At 40.6% G+C, this 24,042-nt stretch overlaps 1 protein-coding gene across 2 annotated transcripts in view; it reads right to left on the bottom strand.

The window, feature by feature from the left end:
• RASSF6 (Ras association domain family member 6) overlaps nucleotides 1–22,250 on the bottom strand; it is a gene marked incomplete at both ends in the record, with an annotated part of 48,082 nt that extends 25,832 nt beyond the window's left edge. Inside the window, 2 exons of one of the 2 annotated variants that reach the window (XM_079920499.1) lie at nucleotides 2,749–2,827; nucleotides 22,162–22,250. In XM_079920499.1, coding sequence (XP_079776625.1) covers nucleotides 2,749–2,827; nucleotides 22,162–22,226 — 144 coding nt within the window. The remainder of the gene's footprint in view (nucleotides 1–2,748; nucleotides 2,828–22,161) is intronic. The other variant, XM_079920498.1, reaches the window with a different exon arrangement.
• Nucleotides 22,251–24,042: the final 1,792 nt, after the last annotated feature.

The following is a 24,042-nucleotide window of genomic DNA, read 5'->3' on the forward strand; positions in this document are numbered from 1 at the left end:
CTAGAGAGATCATTTTATTTTTTACTTTTTTAACTTTTTATTTTATATTGGAGTATAGTTGATTAACAATGTTGTGTTAGTTTCGGGTGTACAGCAAAGTGATTCAGCTATACATATATATATATATCTATTCTTTTTCAAATTCTTTTCCCATTTAGATTGTTACATAATATTGAGCAGGTTCCCTGTGCTGTACAGTAGGTCCTTGTTGGTTATCCACTTAAAATACAGCAGTGTGTACATGTCAATCCCAAACTCCCTAACTATCCCTCCCCCACCTTCCCCCCGGTAACCATAAGTTCGTTAGAGAGATCCTTTTAAAATGAATCTTTAGATAATATCACAACTCCTCAGTGGCTTTCCATCTCATTCCAAGTACAAGCTGAAGTCTTCACAATGATCTATAAGACCCTACATGCTCTGGTGCCCTCCCCTTCTCAGTTCTCTCTATAGCTTCCTTGTTCTCTACTATCCCATTCCCACAAGGTTCCTGCTGCACTGGCTTCCCCACCGTACCTCAGTTACACCAGCCAGGCTCAGGACCTTTATTGGGCTGCTGGATATGTCTGTGCCTGGAATGTGTGTCCCACAGACTTCTACAAGGTTTGCTCTCTGACATCTTTCAGTCTTTGGTCAAATGTTCCTCTTTCCTCATCCACTTAGATTCCTGAGCCCTCTTCCCTGCTTTGTTATTCTCCACAGCCTTTCTTTTTTTGGCTGCATTGGGTCTTCATTGCTTCACGTGGGCTTTCTCTAGTTGTGGCGAGCAGGGGCTACTCTTTGTTGCGGTGTGCAGGCTTCTCATTGCGGTGGCTTCTCTTGTTGCAGAGCACGGGCTCTAGGTGCACAGGCTTCAGTAGCTGCAGCACGTAGCTGCAGTAGGCAACTCAGTAGTTGTGTCGCACAGGCTTAGTTGCTCTGCAGCATGTGGGATCTTCCCAGACCAGGGCTCGAGCCTGTGTCCCCTGCATTGACAGGTGGATTCTTAACCACTGTGCCACAAGCGAAGTCCCTCTCCAGTCTTTATCGCCATTGGATACACAGTTTACTTTTTTGTTTCTTTTCTGACTACTAAAATGTAAGCAAGCATGAAGGCAGGACATTGTCTAGTTTCTTCATTGCTATGTCTCTAGCTTTTAGAACAATGTCTGCTGTGTTGTATACAATAAATATTCATTAAGTTAATTAATCAGAGATTTAGAAAGCTACATGCTATTCTCCATGGACTGCCCCTTTTAACAGTGCCCATCATTGTAACTAAGTCAGAGACTTGCAAAATTCTGGATTCTAACTTTATTTATTTATTTTTAAATTTATTTATTTTATTATTTATTTATTTATTTAGGCTGTGTTGGGTCTTTTGTTGCTGTGCACGGGCTTTCTCTAGTTGCGGTGAGCAGGGGCCACTCTTCGTTGCAGTGCACGTTCCTCTCATTGCGATGGCTTCTCTTGTTGCGGAGCACGGGCTCTAGGCACATGGGCTTCAGCAACTGTGGCACACGGGCTCTAGAGCACAGGCTCAGTAGTTGTGGCGCATGGGCTTAGCTGCTCCGCAGCATGTGGGATCCTCCCAGACCAGGGCTTGAACCCGTGTCCCCTGCATTGGCAGGCGGACTCCCAACCACTGCGCCACCAGGGAAGCCCGGGATTCTAACTTTATTGACGGTAAGTAAAGATGGAAAGATTAAGCAATCTGATATTCTCACTGTATACTTTACTTCATACAGTTTTAAAAAATTATGTAAGACAGGGCACTTTATTCTAAAAAATCAAATGACTTGCAGATTGAGCACTGATTCACAGAATAGGAAATGACATGCCTCAACTTATATGCTTGTCACATCAAAATTCAAACATTTTCCTAAAGGAAATGAACTTCTTAACATCATGAATTCTATGGAAACAACCGAATTAAAATATGAAATCATTTTCTTAAAGTTTTGATCTTTTCTTAAATTTTATATTTTTACAGTTACCTATATGAGAGATCTAAGATACAGGATAATATTGAAATAATTTAAAATTAGGCCATTTAAAAAATTTAGGCCCATTTCTTTATAAAGGGATTAGTTATTTCCTAATTCTGTAGGAAATTACATTTGGGAAGGTAACTGAAATGTCCAATCAAACTAAATCATTTAAGCTCACTAATAAAGGCCAGAGAGGTTTATAAATTTCCTTCTGTTCCAATTACAGATTGGAACAGTGGTGGCCTAAAGTCAATGCTGTACACATTTGAAGATCTGAAACGTAGGTAGAAAGTTCTAATGTTCCCTAGGACCAGGAAGATATTGTAAAGATGTGAAGTGAGTCTCATTAGAATACAAGACTGAGTAGGAAGACCTGTGGAGGATGAGGCATTAAAAAACCAATCTAAGGCCACTTTGTACAGTAGCCTGCCAGTTGCAACCTTAAAAAGGCTTGCTGAATTGTTTCTAGGATAGATTTTTAATGGAATTGCTGTTCAAAAGATGTTCATACTCTGTTTTTAAAGTAGAAAGCAAATATGTCATTAAAGTTGTTTTAAACGTTTTCCCATTCTAAAAAAATACTTGGAAAGTCACATGTTTCAGGACTAGGATTTTGCAATATAGTCTAAAACCGAAAAATCCTGATCAAGTTAAAGATTCACCTGCTTCTCCCAGATGTTTTGCCTTACGGACTCCAACTTATCCTGACTTCTCTGTACTTTTATGGATTTTTTTCTCCTGTGAATTAAACTGTACTGCATTTCTTTGACGGGCTTACCTGTCCATATAAAATATGCAGATTTTTCTGGTTCCTATAAAAGATGTTATAGGTCTTCAATAAAGAATTAAGTTGTTCCCTAAAAAAACAATATTACATTCAGTTACAATCAGTCTTAGGCTTTTTAATGGTAGAAGGCAATAATGGTGCCTTCAGTTCAAAAAGATATGAGATAGGAAAAAATGGTTCAATGGAATCTTTACTATTCTGTCATTTTAATATAAGTCATTGAAAACTGAAGCCTTCTTAGGACATCAACAAATGTTGAAGGTGTTAATTCATAAATAAATCATCAAAGTAAAACAAATAAAATCTGGTCTTAGGTGGTTACTTTCCCTTAGTGAAGATGTGTGTTAATAATTTCAAAGTTGAATTTGATTTTTAAAAAGTCCTTCAAAATCTTCCATAATGAAGAAATGACTGGCTGCAAAGAGCTGTTTGAATTGAATTTATAATCTAAAGCAGTGGTTCTCAACCCATTTAAGTCACAGTATCTTTTGAAACCCTGATGAAAGCTTTGCCTTCCCTGCGGGGGGTGGAGTGGTAATATATATATAGTAATATATATATAGGGGTAATCCTATATATAAACACATAGTTTTGCATATACAATGTGTAATAGCTAATTTATGTGCTATTTTGAAAGACTTTCCTGATAAACAAGGAAGAAGTTATTTTCCACATGGTGTAAGTATAGGTTCTTTTTATCTGACAGTAACAAACTGACATTTAAAAGTATTCTTTGTTTAAAATTCTGGAGTAAAAGGAAACTCCCTGGCTGTCCAGTGGTTAGGACTCCAGGCTTTCATGGCCAAGGCCCCAGGTTTGATCGCTGTTCAGGGAACTAAGACCCACAAGCTCTGTAGTGCAGCCAAAAAAAAAAAAAAAAAAAAAAATTCTGGAGTATATACATCAAAATATTTCTAGTGGGTGGTAGGATTTGAGATGATTTTAAATTTTTTTCTACTGTCCTCTCTGTTGTCAAGTTCTTCCCGGGGTTGTTGTTTTATAAAATTTTGAGTTAGTTTTATTTTGACTGTTAACAATTAAAATATTTTCATAAGAGAATAAATAAATAACCAAAGAATGGAAAATGACTGCAGACAAAGTGGTGAGGAGAGTGTTCTGTAGCAGGAGACAGCTGTAAAACAGATTTCGTTTCACATTCCTCTTTTGTTTTACAACATTTAATCAACCTAATTTAAGCACCTAGTATGTGCCTGACTTTATGCTTTCCACTGGAGATACAGCAACAGTTCAGGAATAGTTGTTGCTCCTAGGCATCTCACCCTCTGTGGCAGGTGGGCTCTGGCAATGGGAATGCTGGTTCCTGCCACACCTCCATCCTCCCCTTGTGCTACCACAGCTCAAGATGCTGCTGTCACTCACCCTGCTGGTCCAAGCTATCTTCTCTCACCTGCGTTATGGCAACAGTCTCCTAAAAGCCTCCCTGTGTTTGTTGTCTATTCTCAACAGCAGGAGTTATTTTAAAACAAACCTGATCACCTCTCTCCTTTGCTCAAAGCTCTTCAATATCTTCTCATCATTAGAATAAAAGCCAATATCCTTCCAATGACTTCAAAGGCCAGTTGTGATCTGATCCCTTTTACACCTTCCATCTCATTTCTACTTCTCTTTCCTTCACTCACTGAACTCTAGCCGCTGGCCTCCTTGATGTTCCTTGAGTACTCCAGGCACATTCTCACCCCAGGGCCCTTATACATGTTGTTCCCTCTGCCCAGAATGACCTCTCCCACGCCATCACACTGTTAGTGCATTCATTTTTTTTAGGTATTTACTCCAAAGTCACCTGCTCAAGGAGTCCTTCTTGACAACCAAATCTGAAAGTTTGCCTTCTCCCAACATTCGTATCCTGCTTTCCTCCTTACCTCTGCCCCTTGGTCACCATCTAACCTTGAATATATTTTATTTATTTATCTTATATTCTGTCTCCTTCACTAGACTGTAGCTCCAAGAGACTAGGCTTGCTTCCATGTTTCGTTCACACTATGTTTCATGTGCCTGGAAGAGAGCACGGCACATAGTAAGAACTCAACAAACACTGGTTGAATGAAATGATCAGAAGAAGTCTTATTCCTAAAATAAAACCAAACATATCAACAGGTGGAAAGCTTTTTTATATAAGTTGCTTTATGGGGGAGGCATCTCATGATATTAAACTTCCAGATATAGTAATTGCTAAAATCCCTTTGATCTTCAATACCTGTCTCCCTCCCATAGGAATACTTGGCTCCGTGAGGGCAGGAATTTTGGTCTATTTTATTCATTGCTGTCTTCCCAGTGCTTAGAGCAGAGCTTTGCTCATAGTGGGTACTTATTCAATAAGCATTTAATGAGTAATGAATGACAGAGTTCATGTGTATTGATTTTTATGTTTGAGATCAGGTAAACATACTTTCCACTTGACTTTTCTCACTTGTAATTTTTAATGCGCACATTTCCAAGGATCAGTACACTCCACACAAACACCACATAAAAAAATTCTACAGAATTCCTCCATGCTATTTTTCTGTTTCCCAGCTGGCTTACTTTAGAATTTTAGTGTTGATGACTATTTCTGTTCTAAACATCACTGGGCACACAAGGGATTTTGTTTCATTGGAGTCATTGCTGTGGAATAGTTCCTTAAAATTAACATACTGGTAAAGAGCATGAACACTTTTATAGCTCTCATTATTGGGAGCCAGGGCAGCATACGGACATTTCCGGTTCACTTGGGATGCAACTCCTGATATGCTGAGCTGTGAGAGTTGTTATTAAAGTAAATGAATCTTTACATAACCTTATTCCCTCAGCTTCTGTTTCTGATAAAACTGCATGTTAAGGTACGGTACAAGTATCCTTCAAAGTATTTACCTCAGTACCATGTTTGATTAGAAAGATTATTCTCTGGGAACAAGCTACTTGGAAAATGTTTCTGTACCTGAAAAAACCTGACTAAATCTTTCTGCACAGAAATAAGTCTCCAAATGACCCAGGGAGTCAGCGAACTGTGGTCCCAGGCCACCTGCTTTTGCAGATAAAGTTTTATTGGAATACAGCCACACTACTTTGTTTGCCTATTGTCTATAGCTGCTTTATTTCTATAACTGCAGAGTTGAGTAGTTGTGATACAAACCAAATGGCCTACAAAGCCTAAAATATTTATTATCTGACCCTTTACAGAGGTAGTTGGCCAACCTATAAACCATGTGTAACACAGGGTAACTAAATACCACAGAAATCTTCCATATTTTTCTCACCACAGGCAGGATCTTTCTGACTATCAGTGAAACTTTGAAGGATTTTGGCATGTGGAAGAAGAAAATAGTTCAGTAAAATAGTGTTGGGATAAAATTAGGTAAGTTAATGGTGTAATAAAGTGAGGAACTAGAAAAGAAAATCCGGAAGTCAGGTGAACAACTACACTAATGGTGTATGCATTCCAAATATTAAAACTTCATCACATTTTAATTGTATGCACTTTACCAGAGGAAATTTTGGAGATGATTAGTCTATGCACCTGTTGAAGCAATGGGTTAATACAACGGGAGGATAAAGTGTAGCCTGCAACATTCTAACTCGACTTGTTGGCATTAAGGGCACAAAGAGCTGAAGAAGTTATTGTCAAGTTGATTATCTCTTATCTGCTGACTGATTCAAATTTTGTCCTCTAACAGAAGACCTGTCCTAATGGTTTGCTGTGTGATCACAATAAAGAGGCCTCATCCGTACACTGAGGTGGGTGAGAGCTTGAGGGAATAGATGCTGCCTATTGTGCACTCTGGAGGGGAAGGATTAAGCAAGAAGGGTGTGAGAAGCTTACTAGGCAAAGAAAATATCAACAAGGACATTCTAGATATTTCTGTAGTTTTTGTGGCAAAAGCTCAAAGAGTTGGGACTCTAAGAGTAGAACATGTGAAATGGGGAATGGTGAGTGATGAAGAAGAAGGCAGGAACCTTGTGAACCATTTTAAGAAGCTTAAAATTCACCCTGCAGGCAATGGGCACTTACTGGGGGTTGCAGGCAAGTGTAAGGTATGATGCTTCTAAGGGCCACTAGGGAGCTTATGGAAGACAGATTTCAGGACAAAACAACACGGAGGCAGCAAGATGAGTGGAACAATTGCAATGGTATTGGGGTAGAGAGCCAAGGCTATGTTCTGTGGGAAGGTGATCAAATGTCCCCCATGTACAGAAGAATCTAAAGTCTAGAAGAGACCTAAAATAAGTATAGGGATTATTTGGTTTAGGAGATCCAAAGGCCACCACTAAAGTGTTATCTAGGCAGTCCCTAGTCAGGAAAGGGAAGACTGATTTAATATACATGGTGACTTGTCAGTGCTAATTATAATGTATTTTTTAGGATTTAACTTAAATGTTACCTATGGACCTCCCTATCTCATAAAAAGGAAAAAAATCATCTGTGTACTTTTCCCTCTCAGCTCCAAAGAGTCCCCCGCCAGCCTAGACCAGACAGCTGTTCAGCTGCCCTAACAAAGCTATAAAGTGGGTGATAAGAAATGAATTCCATATCCAGCCTTCTCAGTTTACAAATTTTTCTAGAAGCCACAGGGACACCCAAGAAGTCGGCATGGTACAAACAGCCTGTATATCAATACTTTACGTGTGATACATAAATTGATTTTTTAAGAAGAGCTTGGTTTTCTCGAACATGAAATACTGTATCATAATATATCCTAAGGATTTTTAAAAAACATTATCACATAATATATAACATGAATAGTGTTTTTATTAAACTAAGGAACAGCAAACTTCCATGTAAACTGGACTTCTAACTAAACGAACACATAGAATCTTAAGCTTTGCCGGGACAGAAGCTGGCACTGTGCACTGACAGTACAGAGAGGGGACCCTGATAGATGCAGATGGACACCCAGAATTAGTCATTACAGCTCCTGGGTGAGTGCTAACCAGGGAAAGACTTAACGTGGGGGGGCGACAGGTGTAGGGGAATGATGCCAGGGTTCCTGCTCCTTTCAAGGTTCCCTGTTCCTGTAAGGCTCCCAGCTCAGTTTTAATGAGTAAAAGTGGATCCAGAGTTGACTGTAAAATGCTTAGGTGTACTTTGCACTTTGTGGTCTGAATTGCATCTGCTCAGCAGATGGGAATTACCCACATTCTGACGTTTGTCATGAATAATGGGCTGAGCAAGAGAGGAGTTCCTCAATCTTATCACGCTATTTGGCCGGAAGAAACACTTTGTGTTTAATTTTATAAACTGTAATATGCATTGACATATTGGACAGCATGATGAATGGAAATGAGTTATGCCCTGCACCCATAGACAGAATGAGTGTCAAATTTTAGTTGTAATAAGAGTTCTCCCTCATTTTAGTAATGATTTACAGCATAATTCAGTGGCTATCTAATCCTTTTCCTGGAAACCAGAAAACCCCGTCTCATTCTTTACTAAGTGATTCTTAAAATTTGGACAAAGGCAAACCGGAAATACTGTTGTATGCTGTAGCCCAACGCAAGCTTCAGAGATTGCCACATGACACAAAATAAACTTCAGTGGAAAATACAGCCCAATGTAGTCACCAAAGGCAAATTTGGCCATGGCTGTGCTTCCTGAGTTTGTGTTATTTCTGCCTCTTGGAGACTTGCTGAAAAATGTTCAGGCTCCCAGCCAGGCAGCCACGGAACCAGATAGTGACAGCAGCACTAGAGACAGCATCCTGCTGTTTGTATTACCATGTTTAAGAGCAGGAACCTAAAACATTCGAAAGAGTCTTTTCAAAGAGATGAGAAATTGAGGCAGAATAAAAATGCTAGCTTGCTCTTTTATACAGTCACCCCTCCCAATTTTGTTCATAATGTTACATTTTAGCAATGAGATTAACTATTTAATGTCAGGTTCAAAAAACTGAATTTAAAACTTAACTCAGAGTTATTTTTACAAAAAATATATTAACATGTAAAGATAGCAAATTGATCATTTTCTGGGAATTACGGTTGTGATGTTTTATTTTATGTGTTGTAGTTCTGTATACTTTTCAAACTCTATATAGTAAGTGCATAATACAGTCATAATGTTTTCATAATTTTTCTTCCATAAACATGTAATATGAACTTCTGTATGTTTTTGGAAAGGGGAACCAGGAAATATGCGGACAAAAGAACGAGTAAAGCCTTATCATTAAGCTCTTTGCCAAGACAAACCATCATTCCATATTACTGATGTCTGCAAGCAGCAGCAGAATTCTCTTAACCCACGTTATCCTTCGTTACTGTCAACTTGAATCCTGGAATACAATTGCAAACTCCTGCCGCCCCTCTTTCATAAGTGGCTACGGCTCCATTTCTTTTTGTCTTTGGCCTCATCTCCTGGCTCAAACGATGAGGAAAGAAGACTGCTTTTCAACCTTTGCTTAGAGACTTTCTTCAGTTAGCAAAGTAGGTTATTCATTTCCATTGCAAATGAAGGGATTGAGTTCCACAGTTTGAATACTGAGAAGCTGGGAAGGGAAGGGCTATCTTGATGGAAGCAAAAATGCAAAACCTAAAATGATCAGGGAGCCCTGAATTTGTTGAACTCTCCCGACTTCCTTCAAAGGGCTGCCGTTTTTGAAAAGGAAGGGTTTTCAACAGCTTTAGCAACTCTGCTCAAGTATCATTAATTGTTGCTGGGGGTTAGGAGGATGGTGCCTGTGATTTGTTTATCTTTTTCTTCCAAGCAGTTCTATTCTAGACCCTAAGTCTCTGTCCGTGCTGACAATTGATAATAAAAAGGCCCTGGGAGTTTCCTGAAATCCATTAGTAATTAATCAGTAAGGTAATATAACTAGACTTGTCTCACCTCCCACCCTCTGGCTGCTTTTGGCCATTTTGTGACTTTTGTATTTTCCGAGGTATACATCTTTTTAAGATTACCCCTGTAAACAATGGCCCTGGAGCTATTAATGAATACATCTATCCACTTCTCTCAGGTCCTTAACACCTAGAACTCAGATAAAAGCAAAAGGATTAAAAATTAAGGTATAATTTCGCAATATTAAAAAGAAATTTGAAGTGACTGACTGTTGGCTAGTTGCTTGATAGAAAACAAAAACCCCCCAAATGTTTTCTTGATTATGAAAACTCCACTGTTTAAGAGAGGAGCTGTAGCTACTCAGAACAATGTCACTAGATGTTGGTAAGACATGGAAGAGGGTCTAAAAAGGGAGAGGCAAAGAAGGATTGTATCGTTTATTAAAATGCTCGTGCTTCTGAAGAAGACAGGAATGTGTTTTAGAACTGGTATCTGATTTTGAAGAGAATTCCTTTATAAGCGTAACTATCAGATTTTATATTTTAACACACTAGCTTGTTTTCTAACAACCTCAGATAAAGGAAGACACTTATCTACTCTCTTTCCCTCTATGGTTTGGCTTCTGAAGATTTTTATGAAAAAGATTTTTTAAAAATTCACAGTCTATTATTCCAGTTGGCGGCTGCAATGAGCAGCTTCCGCATCAGACCTTGGTTTCTGTTATCACATGCAGCTGACTTCCTAAGGGCAGCCCAAGGAGTTTGTGGACAGGGAAGAAAGAATGAGGGAAGTCTATGCTCTACAATCTCCTTTTCCGGCCTGAAACACAGAGAAGTATGGTCTCTGGCTCGCAGCCCTGACACTATTTGCAAATTAGTACTGATTTTTATATTCTATTCTAATCCAGAGTAGGGACTTGAAACTACCTCCACTTTGATGGAATAGTCTGTTTCTTGTTGTAGCTGATGGTTTTGGAGAGAACAAAGAAATATTTAGTGACCAAGAAAAAGCTGTTTGAAAACTACAGAAAAATTATGTGCCCTGAATGTGTGGACAATATGAAACACAGTGGTAGATGTGCTATGTTAGATAAATGGTTCTAAAACCCGACCTGAAGGGCTTGTTGAAACAGATCATGAGGGGCACCTCCAAAGTTTCTTATTGAGTTATGTCCGGTGTGGGTCCTGAGAATTTGCATTTTTAACGTGTTCCCAGGTGATTCTGGTGCTGCTAGTCCAGAGACCACACTTTTTTTTTTTTTTATTCTCTGCGGTACGCGGGCCTCTCACTGCCGTGGCCTCTCCCGTTGCAGAGCACAGGCTCCGGACGCGCAGGCTCAGCGGCCATGGCTCATGGGCCCAGCCGCTCCGCGGCATGTGGGATCTTCCCGGACCGGGGCACGAACCCGCGTCCCCCGCACTGGCAGGCGGACTCTCAACCACTGCGCCACCAGGGAAGTCCCAGAGACCACACTTTTGAGATCTTTTAGATCTCAGGATGCTGAGAATCATGGTGATATTCTTCTTTTAGGGGAAGGGAAGTCTATCAACTGGCAGGTTGCAGGTTGAAACAGGCGGACATTCCAACTGAAACTAAAATAGTTACATATAACCAGCCTGCTAACACTTCTGCCCTTTCCTCCTCTGTTACTGAAGTAAGAGGCCAGAGAACACTGTCCTTGCAGACATTCTTTGGGAGGAGGTTTGTTCTAGTTTCCTATTGCTGCTGTAACAAATTACTACAAACCTAGTGGCTTTAAACAACATAAACATTATCTTACAGTTCTACAGGTCTCACTGGCTATAACCAAGGTATCAGCAAGGCTGTACTTCTTCTGAAGGCTCTAGGGGAGAATACATTTCCTTGCTTTCTCCACTTTCCACAGTCTACCCACATTCTTTGGCCTCCGGCTCCCTTTTCCATCTTCAAAGCCAGCATTGGCTATACAATCCTTCCCACTCCATCACTCTGACATGGAATCTTTTCACATAGTTCTCCTACCCTCCCACATAAGGACCCTTATGATAACATTGGGCCCATCTGGATAATCTCCCAAATTTAAGGGATGCTAATGGATTAGCATCCTTAATTCCATCTGCAACCTTAATTCCCTTTTGTGACGTAATGTAAAATATTTACAGGTTCAGGGGATTAGGAAGTAGACATCTTTAGGAGGTCATTGTTCTATCACGGGATTCAAGGGTGACTCCTATCCAAATATTGTCTGAGTACTTGGGAGGCATCTTGTTAGAAATCAGAATCTGTATTTTAACCGAGATCCCCAGGAAATTTGCATGTATGTTAAAATGGAGAGAAGCCCTGATATAATCACCTTGCCACTAGGTATGAAACAGTATTTAAGGGTAACATATGTCAAGCCAAAATACTAAAGTCCTGATTTAGTTCCTTGATGCTAATACTCCCATACTCACTCATCATCAACAAAAGTTTATTGAGGGATTACTGTGTAATAGACAATGTAATAGATGCTGGGGAGACTGCAATATTTAAAACCAGTGGGGCCCGTGCAGTGATGGGAGTTGCTTTCTGGAGGAAGAAGATAGAAAAAAAAAAACAAAACAAAAGAGCAAATAAAGAAATATGTTGATTTTACATAGGGGTAAGTGCCATAATAACAATGAAACATCATCCTGTGATGCAGCAGATGAAAGAGGGCATTTTAGAGAACGTGATCAGGAGGCCTGAAATATTAAACCGACACCTGAATAATGGGAAGGAGCTATAGCCCTGTGCAGAGTCGAAGAAAGTGTCCTGAGCAAGAGATGCCGGTGCCACATCTTGTGTGCGGCACTAAGCTTGACATGTTTAAAGGAGAAAAACAAGGGAAGAATGGCTCAAGATGAGGTTCTAAAAGTTCTCCAGGCCAGATTGCATTGGACCTTAGAGAGACTTCTTGTGGTAAGGAGTCTGCAATAGGAAGCTTTGGAGGGTTTAAGCAGGACGCCGTGACGACATTGTAAAGAGACGTTCTGGCTGCTCGGGGAGGATGGATTACGGGGACAGGGAATGGAAGCTGGCAGCCCAATTAGGAGGCAGTAATAGTTGTCCAGGCAAGAGATAGTGGTGGCTTGGACTAGATGGTGAGAAGTGGTTGTATATTGGAGGTGGAGTTGATGGGACTTGCTGTGGGGCTGGGTGTAGAAATGAGGAAATGAAACAATTACGTTGGTTTCTAGCTTCCCTTAGGATCTTGCTTCTCATTTTTCCATGATTTAAACTTTTAGGTCTCTCTAATACGTGCCCTATAGATATTTTTTTTAAAGCCAGTTAAAAAGTAAACACAGATGTGTCACACAACACGCATCATGATTGGAGCAGATGCAGGCTGATGGTAAAAGAACACGCTTTGTGTATGAACAGCTGGGAAATTTTGTGCTGGTTGAGGATGATTACCTTGACATCACCGTCTGATGCCCCTTGTTCCCTTGAGATGGAGAAACTATTCTGTTAAGCCTTTCAGACTGATATGGCTTTCAGCCACTTGGACCATCCGGATTGTTACTAGAGTGTCTGAAACACAGCAGGTGGTCAGTGATCCTCGGAGTCATCTATGTGAGCGTGAACTACAGACAGGGCTTTCCTTACAGGGCTTTTATGGTGCTCTTCTGTAATGTCGCCATGACTTTGACCACTGATTCTCTTTACATTGGAAAAAATACGTTAAGCGGCCTCCTTGTTTCTATTCTGGGCATCCTCCATCTACTCTTCACACTCTATCCAGAGTATGTAGAACATACATAAGCATATCATCTGCTTTGGTTAACATCCTTAAATGTCTCTCTACTGCTCTTGGTATAAAAACCCCAAATCCTTATCACAGCAGGTGAAGTCCTGCTTGGTCTCTCTTCCTCTTTAGCCTCTCTTACAGAGGCGCTTTTTTTTTTTTTTTTAAGAAGATGTTGGGGGTAGGAGTTTAGTAATTTATTTATTTATTTTTGCTGTGTTGGGTCTTCGTTTCTGTGCGAGGGCTTTGTCTAGTTGTGGCAAGTGGGAGCCACTCTTCATCGCGGTGCGCGGGCCTCTCACTATCGTGGCCTCTCTTGTTGCGGAGCACAGGCTCCGGACGCGCAGGCTCAGCGGCCATGGCTCACGGGCCTAGTTGCTCTGCGGCATGTGGGATCCTCCCAGACCAGGGCTCAAACCCGTGTCCCCTGGATTAGCAGACAGATTCTCAACCACTGCACCACCAGAGAAGCCCCAGAGATGCTTTTTCCTGTGTCCTGCACCTCAACAATTCTGGGAACTTTCACTGGCTGGAACTCTGTGCTCCCTCTGGCCGTGAAGATGTCAGGCTGGCTCCCTGTGTCAGGAGCGCTCTCCTGCTGACTCTCTTAACCTTGTTAGCTTGCGTCACCTTCAGATCTCTAGACTTCCCTGCTTAGGCTAGATCCTTATTTTCTCGTAGAACTTGGTTCTTTTCCTTCTGAACACTGACCTCATTTTGTTACCAGGCTTTTAGAGCTGTGGTCTCACTGTGATTTCCAGAGCAGTAGCATCTGTACCACCTGGGAACTTACATGTGCAAGTGCTCACTCTACTCCAGACCTGCTGAATCAGAAACTCTGGGAATGGGGCCCAGCAATCTTTATTTTACCAAGCTCTCCAGAGACTCTGATAAAGGCTCAAGTTGGAGATTAGTGGCTTCAGACTCCAGCCTCCATGAGAGTAGGGCTCTTGTCTGTTTTGGCTCAAAATTGCTACCCCAGCTTCTAGTCAGCGTCTGACTAATGGTGTGCTCTCAGCAATTGTTTGTTTAGGGAGTAAAATATAGGAAACTGAATGCTGAGCAACATTTAGAGGGGAAAGATCTTTTACCAGCATAGCTAACAGGACCAGAAATTCAAGTAAACTCTGTGTCATCTATTTCTGGAGTCTTTGGATTTTGACCTCATCAGACTTTCTATTGAAACATTTTCAGTGTGTATTGGGCAGACAGATGATCTTGTTGTTTTTTAATGGACTAAAGTGATAAAATAGGTAAATGTGGAGTAGATACATTTTATTGTGAATAGCAGTCATATTGGTATGCTCAATGACTGTTAACAATATATATTCATTGAAAAATATCTGACATAAAGCTTAATGACCCTTTTCACTAGTCTGGGGGTGATATTACTGACCTTTATGTAAAATTGTGATATCCAATTTCTCACAATAAAAATGAATTTTTACTAGGTCACCAGACATGAATAATGGGAATGTTTACATAAATTTAAAAGGAAAACTCCCACATAGAAAAAGATTCCTCATTGGTTTTTTTGTTTGTTTGTTTGTTTTTTTTAGCGATACGCGGGCCTCTCACTCTTGTGGCCTCTCCCGTTGCGGAGCACAGGCTCCAGACGCGCAGGCTCAGCGGCCATGGCTCACGGGCCCAACCGCTCCACGGCATGTGGGATCTTCCCGGACCGGGGCACGAACCCGCGTCCCCTGCATCGGCAGGCGGACTCTCAACCACTGCGCCACCAGGGAAGCCCAAGGTTCCTCATTTTTAAAGGAGATGGTCCTACACATGTCTCAAACTTTTTGCCCTGGCTTATTTTAAAATCCTGACTCCTATCAAAATATGTCAGGGAGGACTCCCTTATCCTTTATTAAAGACAACAGTCCAAAGGTCTTCAGAAGAGTGTGGCCCTGTCTTTATACACCTACCTGCAGGGCATGCTGAGGCTTGCAGTGTTTGCGCCAGTTCCTTTGATCCAGAGAAGACCCAGGCCATGGGACCTGGGCAAACACTGCCCTCTGGTTCTGCCCGCCAGGTAGGACGCAGCCCCTGGAACACTGGCTCTTTGTGCTGAGTTTGTGCTCAGAGGTGCAGGTGGCTGCTTTCTTTGTTTCAGCAAAGGGTACTGGCCAACATGCTTGGCAAAAGGAACTGTTTGGAGTGATGCACTTTCTGCTCAAATTTATTACATCATGCTAATTAGAGTTAGTAAGGACAGGAATGCACATGGGCCTTGTGGCCACTGTTGGAAGAGCTGCAGCCTGTAAGGGTTTGTATTAGGTTCCTAATTAGGAGAATAAAAAAATCTAACAAGTTCCGAGAGTGAAATCTGATCTACATTCTAGAACTGGATTTGAACTCTTTTTTCAAATTCAGGATTGGCATTTACTCACCCCTGAAATGCCCTGATTTTAGCCTAAGACCTGAAGTGAAAGCACTTTGAAAGCAACCATAGGGAACCACTTTTTTTTTTTTTTTAATACTCAGCTCACTTAGAATATTTACCACGTGAAGCAACAGAGCAGTGACAACCCCAGGCAAGGAAAGAGCAACTGGAATCTTAATCATTTGAGCATGGAGTTAACTTATGCCAACACCCTTCAGTCAGGGAAGTTTCTAAACTCAGAAAATTCTTATCCAGGAGTAAGACATAAATGTTATATTGCTTACTGTGATATTAAATCAATATCTCTTATTTCATGGATCATATGTTTGCTGAAAGCAAAATTTTCATTAAGGAAGGTCTATTTTCCTATTAATTTGCAGCATTTTCATGTATTTCTGTGCATGAAAATAAATATCGCAAATAAGTTGGTGATTTCTGTCTTGCCAGAACAACGCTTGTCACAGAATGGGAGCTGAATAACTACTTAAGTGAATAAATGAAGAATAGAGGGCTTCCCTGGTGGCGCAGTGGTTGAGAGTCCGCCTGCCGATGCAGGGGACACGGGTTCGTGCCCCGGTCTGGGAAGATCCCACATGCCGCGGAGCGGCTGGGCCCATGAGCCATGGCCACTGAGCCTGTGCGTCCGGAGCCTGTGCTCCGCAACAGGAGAGGCCACAGCAGTGAGAGGCCCACGTACCGCAAAAAAAAAAAAAAGAATGGAGGGGTTAATGACAAGCTGGATATCATAGGTAGTCAATGGTATCATTATAATTTTTGGTGACTATTTTGTAAAGATTTCCCTGAGTTCCAGAAATTTTGTTTATTTCAGGTGGGCAGAAGTTCTCAAACTTTAAGCCTTTCCTCCTCTGAGCAGTAGTTTCTAGACTCCAGTAATACTTCAGAATCACCTGATTAGCTCTGAGGGGGAGTGCAGCATCTGCACTGTTAATAAGCATCTTGATCAGAAGGCAGGTGGCCCCTGGACCACATTTTGAGGAATGCTATCTTCAAGTCCAGTGTTTGCGTAAATGCTATATTATTTTACTTTACCACCTGGAATACCAATAATACATGGATACTAGGGTCTGAAAGTGTATCTGTGGTATAGAAGATAAACTGCAAGTGCCCAATTCAGTCAGTTCAAAATATGACACAAAATAAGGGTCACTAGAAATGCAGACACTTTGGAAATAGCCTCCCCCAGAATATGTGGTTTCATTTTAACATATTTCATTGTAGGCCAGTTATAAAATGGGAATGCACATAGGTTCTCAAATTTTGTTCATTTTCTTTCTCTTCTTATATTCTAAATGATTAGAATGTATGTATAAAAATATTTTCAGCGATTAAAAAATTACAAAATGCTGGCTTCAAGGCTATTTTGTGGGAAAGTGATTGATACAGTCTGGCTGAGGGCTATGGATATGCTGTTCAAAACTAATTATTCATGTACTGCTTTTATGAGTTTGGCTAACTCCAAGTATAATCTGTTATCACTTAATATTTTTCTAGTTGATGTTCCTCTTTTTATATATTTATTCAACAATTATGTATTACTTATTGCATTAATATTTGCAGAATTATATATGAAACATTACCCTCTCCCCTTAAATTTTCAGTCTTATTTGGGGAATAAAATAAATAAATATAATACGTTAGAAAGTGAGAGTGTTCTGATAGCATGTAGTTCAGGATGGGTGTTTTCATTAGTTATAGGACCCATGGATGTGAGTGACAGAAACCCAACCAAGTTACTTAGTAACTTGGTTACTAAGCAAGCTTTTAGCTGTCCTGAGAAATAATGTTTGTGAAATCAAAGATTTCATGTGCTAGTTATATTTTTCTAATGCTTTCCAAGAGTGTTCAAATAAAAACCAATTATTTATGTTTAACCTAAAATCATCTCATGTATCAAGGCCATCCAGGTACCTCACCTTGGGAAAGAGGATGCAAAAGATACTTAGGTCTTACCTTCAAGGGGCTTACATTCTACCTTGGGAAACCAGGCATCTGTTATGAGGCAGTAAAGACAAGGCAAGAAGCCTTAAGCTGTTGGTGGGAGAGACAGCTCATCAAACTATTTTAGAAAGCTAAATTGTAACAATAACATTAGATTTACTTGTATACTTTGATTCAGTAATTACACTTCTGTGAACTAGTCCTTGTATATTCAAAATGTTGGAGCCATCTTGAAGGTCAAAATTAAAGAAATTATATTATGACATTTCTATATTGTTGAGTGATATAGTATCATTAAAATCATCTTTAGGAAGATATTTTAATAGTATGGGGAAATATTCGTAATATAATGCCAGGTGTGTAAAACAAGATATAGAATGATCTCAACTATATAAAATAAAATCCTTAGAATATGGGTAATATGACAAAATTAAATAGTACATTTTCTGAGTAGTAAGATTATGGATAACTTTATTCTTTCAATCTATATGTTTCTATATTTTCTCAGCTTTTATAATATAAATATATAAAATACAATAATTTATAAAATAATGATACTTTCATAATTAGGAAGTAAATATTGTAAAAGAACAAATACACAAGTAATTAACAGGCTAATTAAAATCTTACTGCAGTTCAGGGAGGATTTCATGGGAAAAGTGAGAAACTGAGATTGGGAAACTATAAAATATTACAAAGGAAACGAAAGTTGACCTGGTAATCACTGGTGTATGGAATAGGTGTTTATTTCAGTGAAAATTCTTGATTTTCATACTGTGATTACACAGATGAATAAAAGGAATGTGGTGTCCAGGACGAGAAGTTACCATCAGCTGCTCATGGCTACAAATGAGATCGACATAAATCAATTAAGAACAGAACAAAGAGCTTCATGAAGGTGGAAGAAAGCTGTTCTAGAGAAACAGAAGATCCAAGGCCTGAGAATAAAGAGAAACACATGTGAACCGATAGCAGGATTGGGAAGGACAGGACCACCCCTTGGAGCAGACATGAGTTAGGGAGGGCACTGGGACTTCTCTCTGACCTTTGTCTTGAGGTTTTATAGGGGAAGAGAGGTCATGGAGATGCCCGTGAGTGCAGAAGGGGACTGTGAATTGCTACTTGGATCATGCGGTGCCTGCTTAGGGTGCCTTTTAATCTGATCATAAGGGTAAATCTAAAGGTTTTGGTGAGAAAGGACCTTGCTTTCTCAGGAATCCAAGAGGTGAAGAGCAGCTGTGTAGCTGAAGTAGATGAAAAAGAAAAGATTGCAACCTCCGACTGAGAGGTGGCCCCAGGAGTAGTTTAGCAATGCACTGACGGCGGGGCCGGGGGGAGGTGAGAATCAGGATTCCATGGGCTGACCTGCGTCAAGCAGAGTTGAATAACAGGAAAATACGTACAAGGGTTCGTACATTCTTCTCTTATGCCGTGTATGGTTTCTTCTCGAAACTTCCCTCCCAGTGTGGTAAATTTGTATTCCTGGCTGGTTAAACTTACACTGCACAGAAGGCATTTACGCAAAAAGGAACACTGGTGTAGACCCAGGGCTACTGTCTTTGGAGACACCTTTGTTCAATGTTTCTGTAATTTTCTCTGGGGGGAGGCACTGTGGTAGGGGGACCTTCTCAGGGCTGTGCTGGGCTCTTACCCTGTTCTGCCCTTTCTGTCACTCTCTCGTGAGCGTCTTCCCTTTTCTTCACAGTCTCTCCCATCTTCTCCATCATCCCTCTATCCTGAATCTCATTTGCCTCCTGCTTCCCCTACAGATGACTCACATGCTTTTTTCATCATTTTCTCTTCCCAAACCATCATCTTTCAGGTCCTCTCAACAATGTCCATCCTGTTACCATGTCCATCTCTTACTTCTCTCTAGGATCTTTCTATCTCTCTTCCCTTTGGTTTCATATGGATGTTACTTTCTCTGACTTTCATTATCAGTCATCTGCACTTATTTTAAAAATTAATTTCTGCCTTTCATTTCAATTTCCCATTTTCTCAACTTCCCTCTTCTCCTTGTATCCCCAGCAACACTTTAGCTACCTTGACATCCCCAAGCGGTGTTTTCTATACTTGCCCACTCTATCACTGCCCCTCCTCTCTGTTCAGTGTCCACATTCCTTCTGCCCACTTTCCATCCAATGTACTACTGCTCGCCTTGTTGTTTCCTACTTTTCCTTTCACTCTTTTCTAACCCTGGATCTTGAATCTTCTCTATCACACTTATTCCCTTGGTGACATTAGTCAGTCTCAAATGTAACTTGTCTAGGACTGAACTCCCGATCTTCTACCCCAAACCTGCTCCTCCTGTAGTCTTTATAATGTCAGAAAGTATTCACTCCATTCTTCCTGACCCAAATCCTTGGAATCATCCTTAATCTTTCTCTTTCTCTCATACCCACATCTAATCCTTCAGGAAATCCTATTGTTTCTTCCTTCAAAATATACCCAGAATCTGAGCATTTTTCCCCACCTCCACCCCTGCCACCTTGGTCCAAGCCACCATCATCTCTACTCTGGACTATCCGCTCCTCGATAGTTTCTCTGCTTCTATCCTTGTGTCCTCTTCAGTCTGTTCTTAAAGCAGCAGCCAGACAGATTCAGTCACTCATGTACTCAATAATCTTCAATGATTTCTCATCTTGTAAGTGGGAAAGACGAAGTCTCAGTGGCCTATGAGGCCTTACATATTCTGGTCCCATTCTGTCTCTGACCTCACCTTCTCCTACTGTCCTCCCTATTTCACTTTCCCATACCAGGTTCCTGCACCCTTACAGGCGTGTGCCTGCCTCAGGGCTGTGAACTTGGTGTCCCCTTTCCTGGAAGGGGACCTGGGAGGCTCCCATACCAGTTTCCTGCACCCTTACAGGCGTGTGCCTGCCTCAGGGCTGTGAACTTGGTGTCCCCTTTCCTGGAAGGGGACCTGGGAGGCTCCCAGCCAGATACCCACACAGCTCACTCGCTTCCCTCCTTCAGGCTTTTCCCTACTGCTACCTCCTTCCTGAGGCCTTCCTTGGCCATCTTATATGAAATCACAACTCACTGCTCTCTACCCCCCGCAATCATTACTCCCCTTCCAGCTTTATTTTTATTCTTCATATCTTTCAGCACCTAATAGTGCATCTTGTTTTACATTTATCCTACATTTTGACTGTATCCCTCTTTTAGGAGGCAACCCCATGAGGGTAAGGGTTTTGTTTCATTCATTACTGAACGCTCAAGGTCCACAGGAGTATAAACTGCTTTTAGGAAGCAGTTTATAAGTATCTGAGGAATGAATAAGTAACTCCTCTATCTTTTACTTCCTGCCTTCTTCCCGCCTCTTATATTTCATGCTTATCCTCCAGCTGTGGCTTTCATTCCATTTTTGACCATATTTATTCCTTTTGCTTTCCTATTGTGCAATCCTGCATCATTTATACGACTTTCCTCTGTCATTTATCTGGCTTTGTTTCTCTTCCCTGTAAGACATGGATCACATTCCAGGGCGACTTGTTTTTTTTCTTACCGTTGTGTGTTTTCCCTTTTCAGCTTCTGCTCTAGCTCAGCCAGGTTCGTCTCTTATCTTTACTCTTACAGTTTTCAAATCCCTGCTCTATTATTCCTAAACTAGCATAAGATGCTATCTGCTGCGTATAAGAAAATAGCCATAGCTGCTGACCATCTATTGCATAATCTAACATCAAGAGGGAAATGGTAAAAATGAAGTATGTCCTGAGGAGCAATGGAGGGAAGGAGAGGCCAGGAGAGCCTGGTTTAGGCCCATAGGCTAATTCTTTGGATATATTATTTATGAGGAGCCTCGGATCCTTTACTTAATGCTGTTCCTGAGAACTGTGACAACTATTAAAATAGAAATCTAGCTTTTGGTGAAATTAGACCACTATTTATGAAATATGAGTGATCGTTCCACGATAGGCTATGGCTTTTCAGTCTTCAGGAATGTATTTATTCAATTTCTAATTCAGTGTCTCAACTGATGATTCATATCATTGATCTTGTGGGTCATACATCATGCTTTTTTTATTGATACACATTTAGACTTTATTATAACACCTATGGAAGACCCAAATTTAGGCACTCTTTATATCATATTTTCTGAAATATTTTACAAAGCCCTCATAATTTTTTATAACATTTAATTCACTGGGGTCTCTTCATAGCAGATGAGAAAAATTAGAAAACGTAATGATGCCATTTTCCAAGTTTTTCCAATACAGTTAAAGCTTTCAAAATGAAGCTTAGGGGGCTTCCCTGGTGGCGCAGTGGTTGAGAGTCCGCCTGCCGATGCAGGGGACACGGGTTCGTGCCCCAGTCCGGGAAGATCCCACATGCCGCAGAGCGGCTGGGCCCGTGAGCCATGGCTGCTGAGCCTGCGTGTCCGGAGCCTGTGCTCCGCAACGGGAGAGGCCACAACAGTGAGAGGCCCCCGTACCGCAAAAAAAAAAAAAAAAAATTGAAGCTTAGAATGACAAAATGTGTAATACACAAAAGGTGTAATCCACAAACAACTGATAACTAGAATAACATATAATACAGGTGTACAGTTACCTGGTAATGAATGTCCTCTCATTGATGAAGATCCAAGAAGAGGACTGGTGAGCCATCATAGTCATTTTCTCCCCCTTTCTGAGATCATCTGAGGCTACCCTAAAACATTAGAATAATATTAATGATATGTTCCTGTGATGCATTCATAAATCAGTTTCTGCCTTAAACTGAAATTATTTGTTGTGTCCCTATTGTATAAAAATATTTTGGGGAGAATTTTTAAGTAGTGTTTTTTGTATGGGCATGAGGGTTGGGTTGGAGGGGCCGGGAGGAAAGAGAGTTTTTTTTTTACCATGTGCCTACTCTGGATCCTACACTCTGAATGTCGGCCATTTGATGGATGTTATCTCATTTACTCCTCAGACCATGCCAGCAAAGTAGGGGTGTTATTTCCATTTCACTTAGTAAGTAGTGGAACAAATAATTTGAAGCAAGGTCTGAATGTCTTTAGGGTTTCCTCTTATTTTTCTTTCCAGCATTGTTTTTGCAGCTTGAAAAGGGTTTGAGTTTCTATAAATTTGTCTGTTCTAAGATTCTTTTAAAAGATTTTTTTCCTATGCCAAAGGGAATTAATTTTGAGGATAAGTTCAGAGTTCTAACTACAACTCACTTTGAGTGGGTTTTTAATGGCATCCTCTAAACCTGCTTTTCATGTTTATTCACAGGATAATTTGTTTTGGGAACAAGTAATACTGTGTTGTTTTTCCCGTCCCCTCCCACCCCCTCCCCCACCTCCATATAGCTTTAAGATGTTTAGATGTTTTACTCCATTCTTATTACTCAATACATGCTTTTGAGAAAAATCTATTTTATTCTCTTTTGATATCAGTTTCCCATTTTAAACTGAAAATTATATTCTTCATATAATTTATGGAAAATAGTAGTAAAGGAAGAGGAACATATAATTTAATTTTGACCATCTAAAGAAAGAGGATAAAGAGGGCATATGAAGAAGTACTAGATGAGCCAGAAATACATAGCTTGACATATGGTTTTCCCCTTGGTAATCAATTCAAGAGACTGACAACTGCGTGATAGAGAAGGGGAGAGAGAAAGGCAGACAGGGATGGAGGAAGATTTCTAACAAAGGACAAAACAAACTGCAATGTTGGCCCATGATAAATGCTACTGATTTGCAAATTTATAAGTGAAATCCTGGACCAGAGATGTGCTGATAATCACTTCCCAGTTCACGGCTGTACTAGCCACGCTCCCAGTGATGCAGTGATCCAGTATGTCTGAATTTGGCATAACTCCCTTTATAAGGAGTCCTATTTCTGAATTTTTAGTATTTGATTTGGAATACATGCTAAGAATTTTCTTCATTTTTGCATTTATCCACAGTTCCGATACTACCAGGTTTTAGTGATTTAAAAGTTATCCTCGGGCTTCCCTGGTGGCGCAGTGGTTGAGAGTCTGCCTGCCGATGCAGGGGACACGGGTTTGTGCCCCAGTCTGGGAGGATCCCACATGCCGCGGAGTGGCTGGGCCCGTGAGCCATGGCCGCTGAGCCTGCATGTCCAGAGCCTGTGCTCCGCAATGGGGGAGGCCACAACAGTGAGAGGCCCGCGTACCACACACACACAAAAAAAGTTATCCTCCTGTTCCATCTATAAATGCACAGATGGGCTTAGGGTGTTTGAAGCTGCTGCTTCCTGGTACAGAGCTTACGCTTTATTGAGAAGTGTAAAAAGGAAAAAAGAGAAGGCCCATGAGGAATTCTGTCTAGTTGAAATAATGTTTCTGAAGCCTTCCTGATTTTATATTTTATAGTAAAATTTCTAGATATTTTTGAGAAAAAATTACATGTCTTCCTGTTATACCTGTAAATAAAATTTCCAAATTTTATTTGTAAAATAAAATTGACTTGTTAAAAAAATT

The sequence above is a fragment of the Stenella coeruleoalba genome, assembly GCF_951394435.1.
Source record: "Stenella coeruleoalba genome assembly, chromosome: 4".
NCBI classification, from domain to species: Eukaryota; Metazoa; Chordata; class Mammalia; order Artiodactyla; family Delphinidae; genus Stenella; species Stenella coeruleoalba.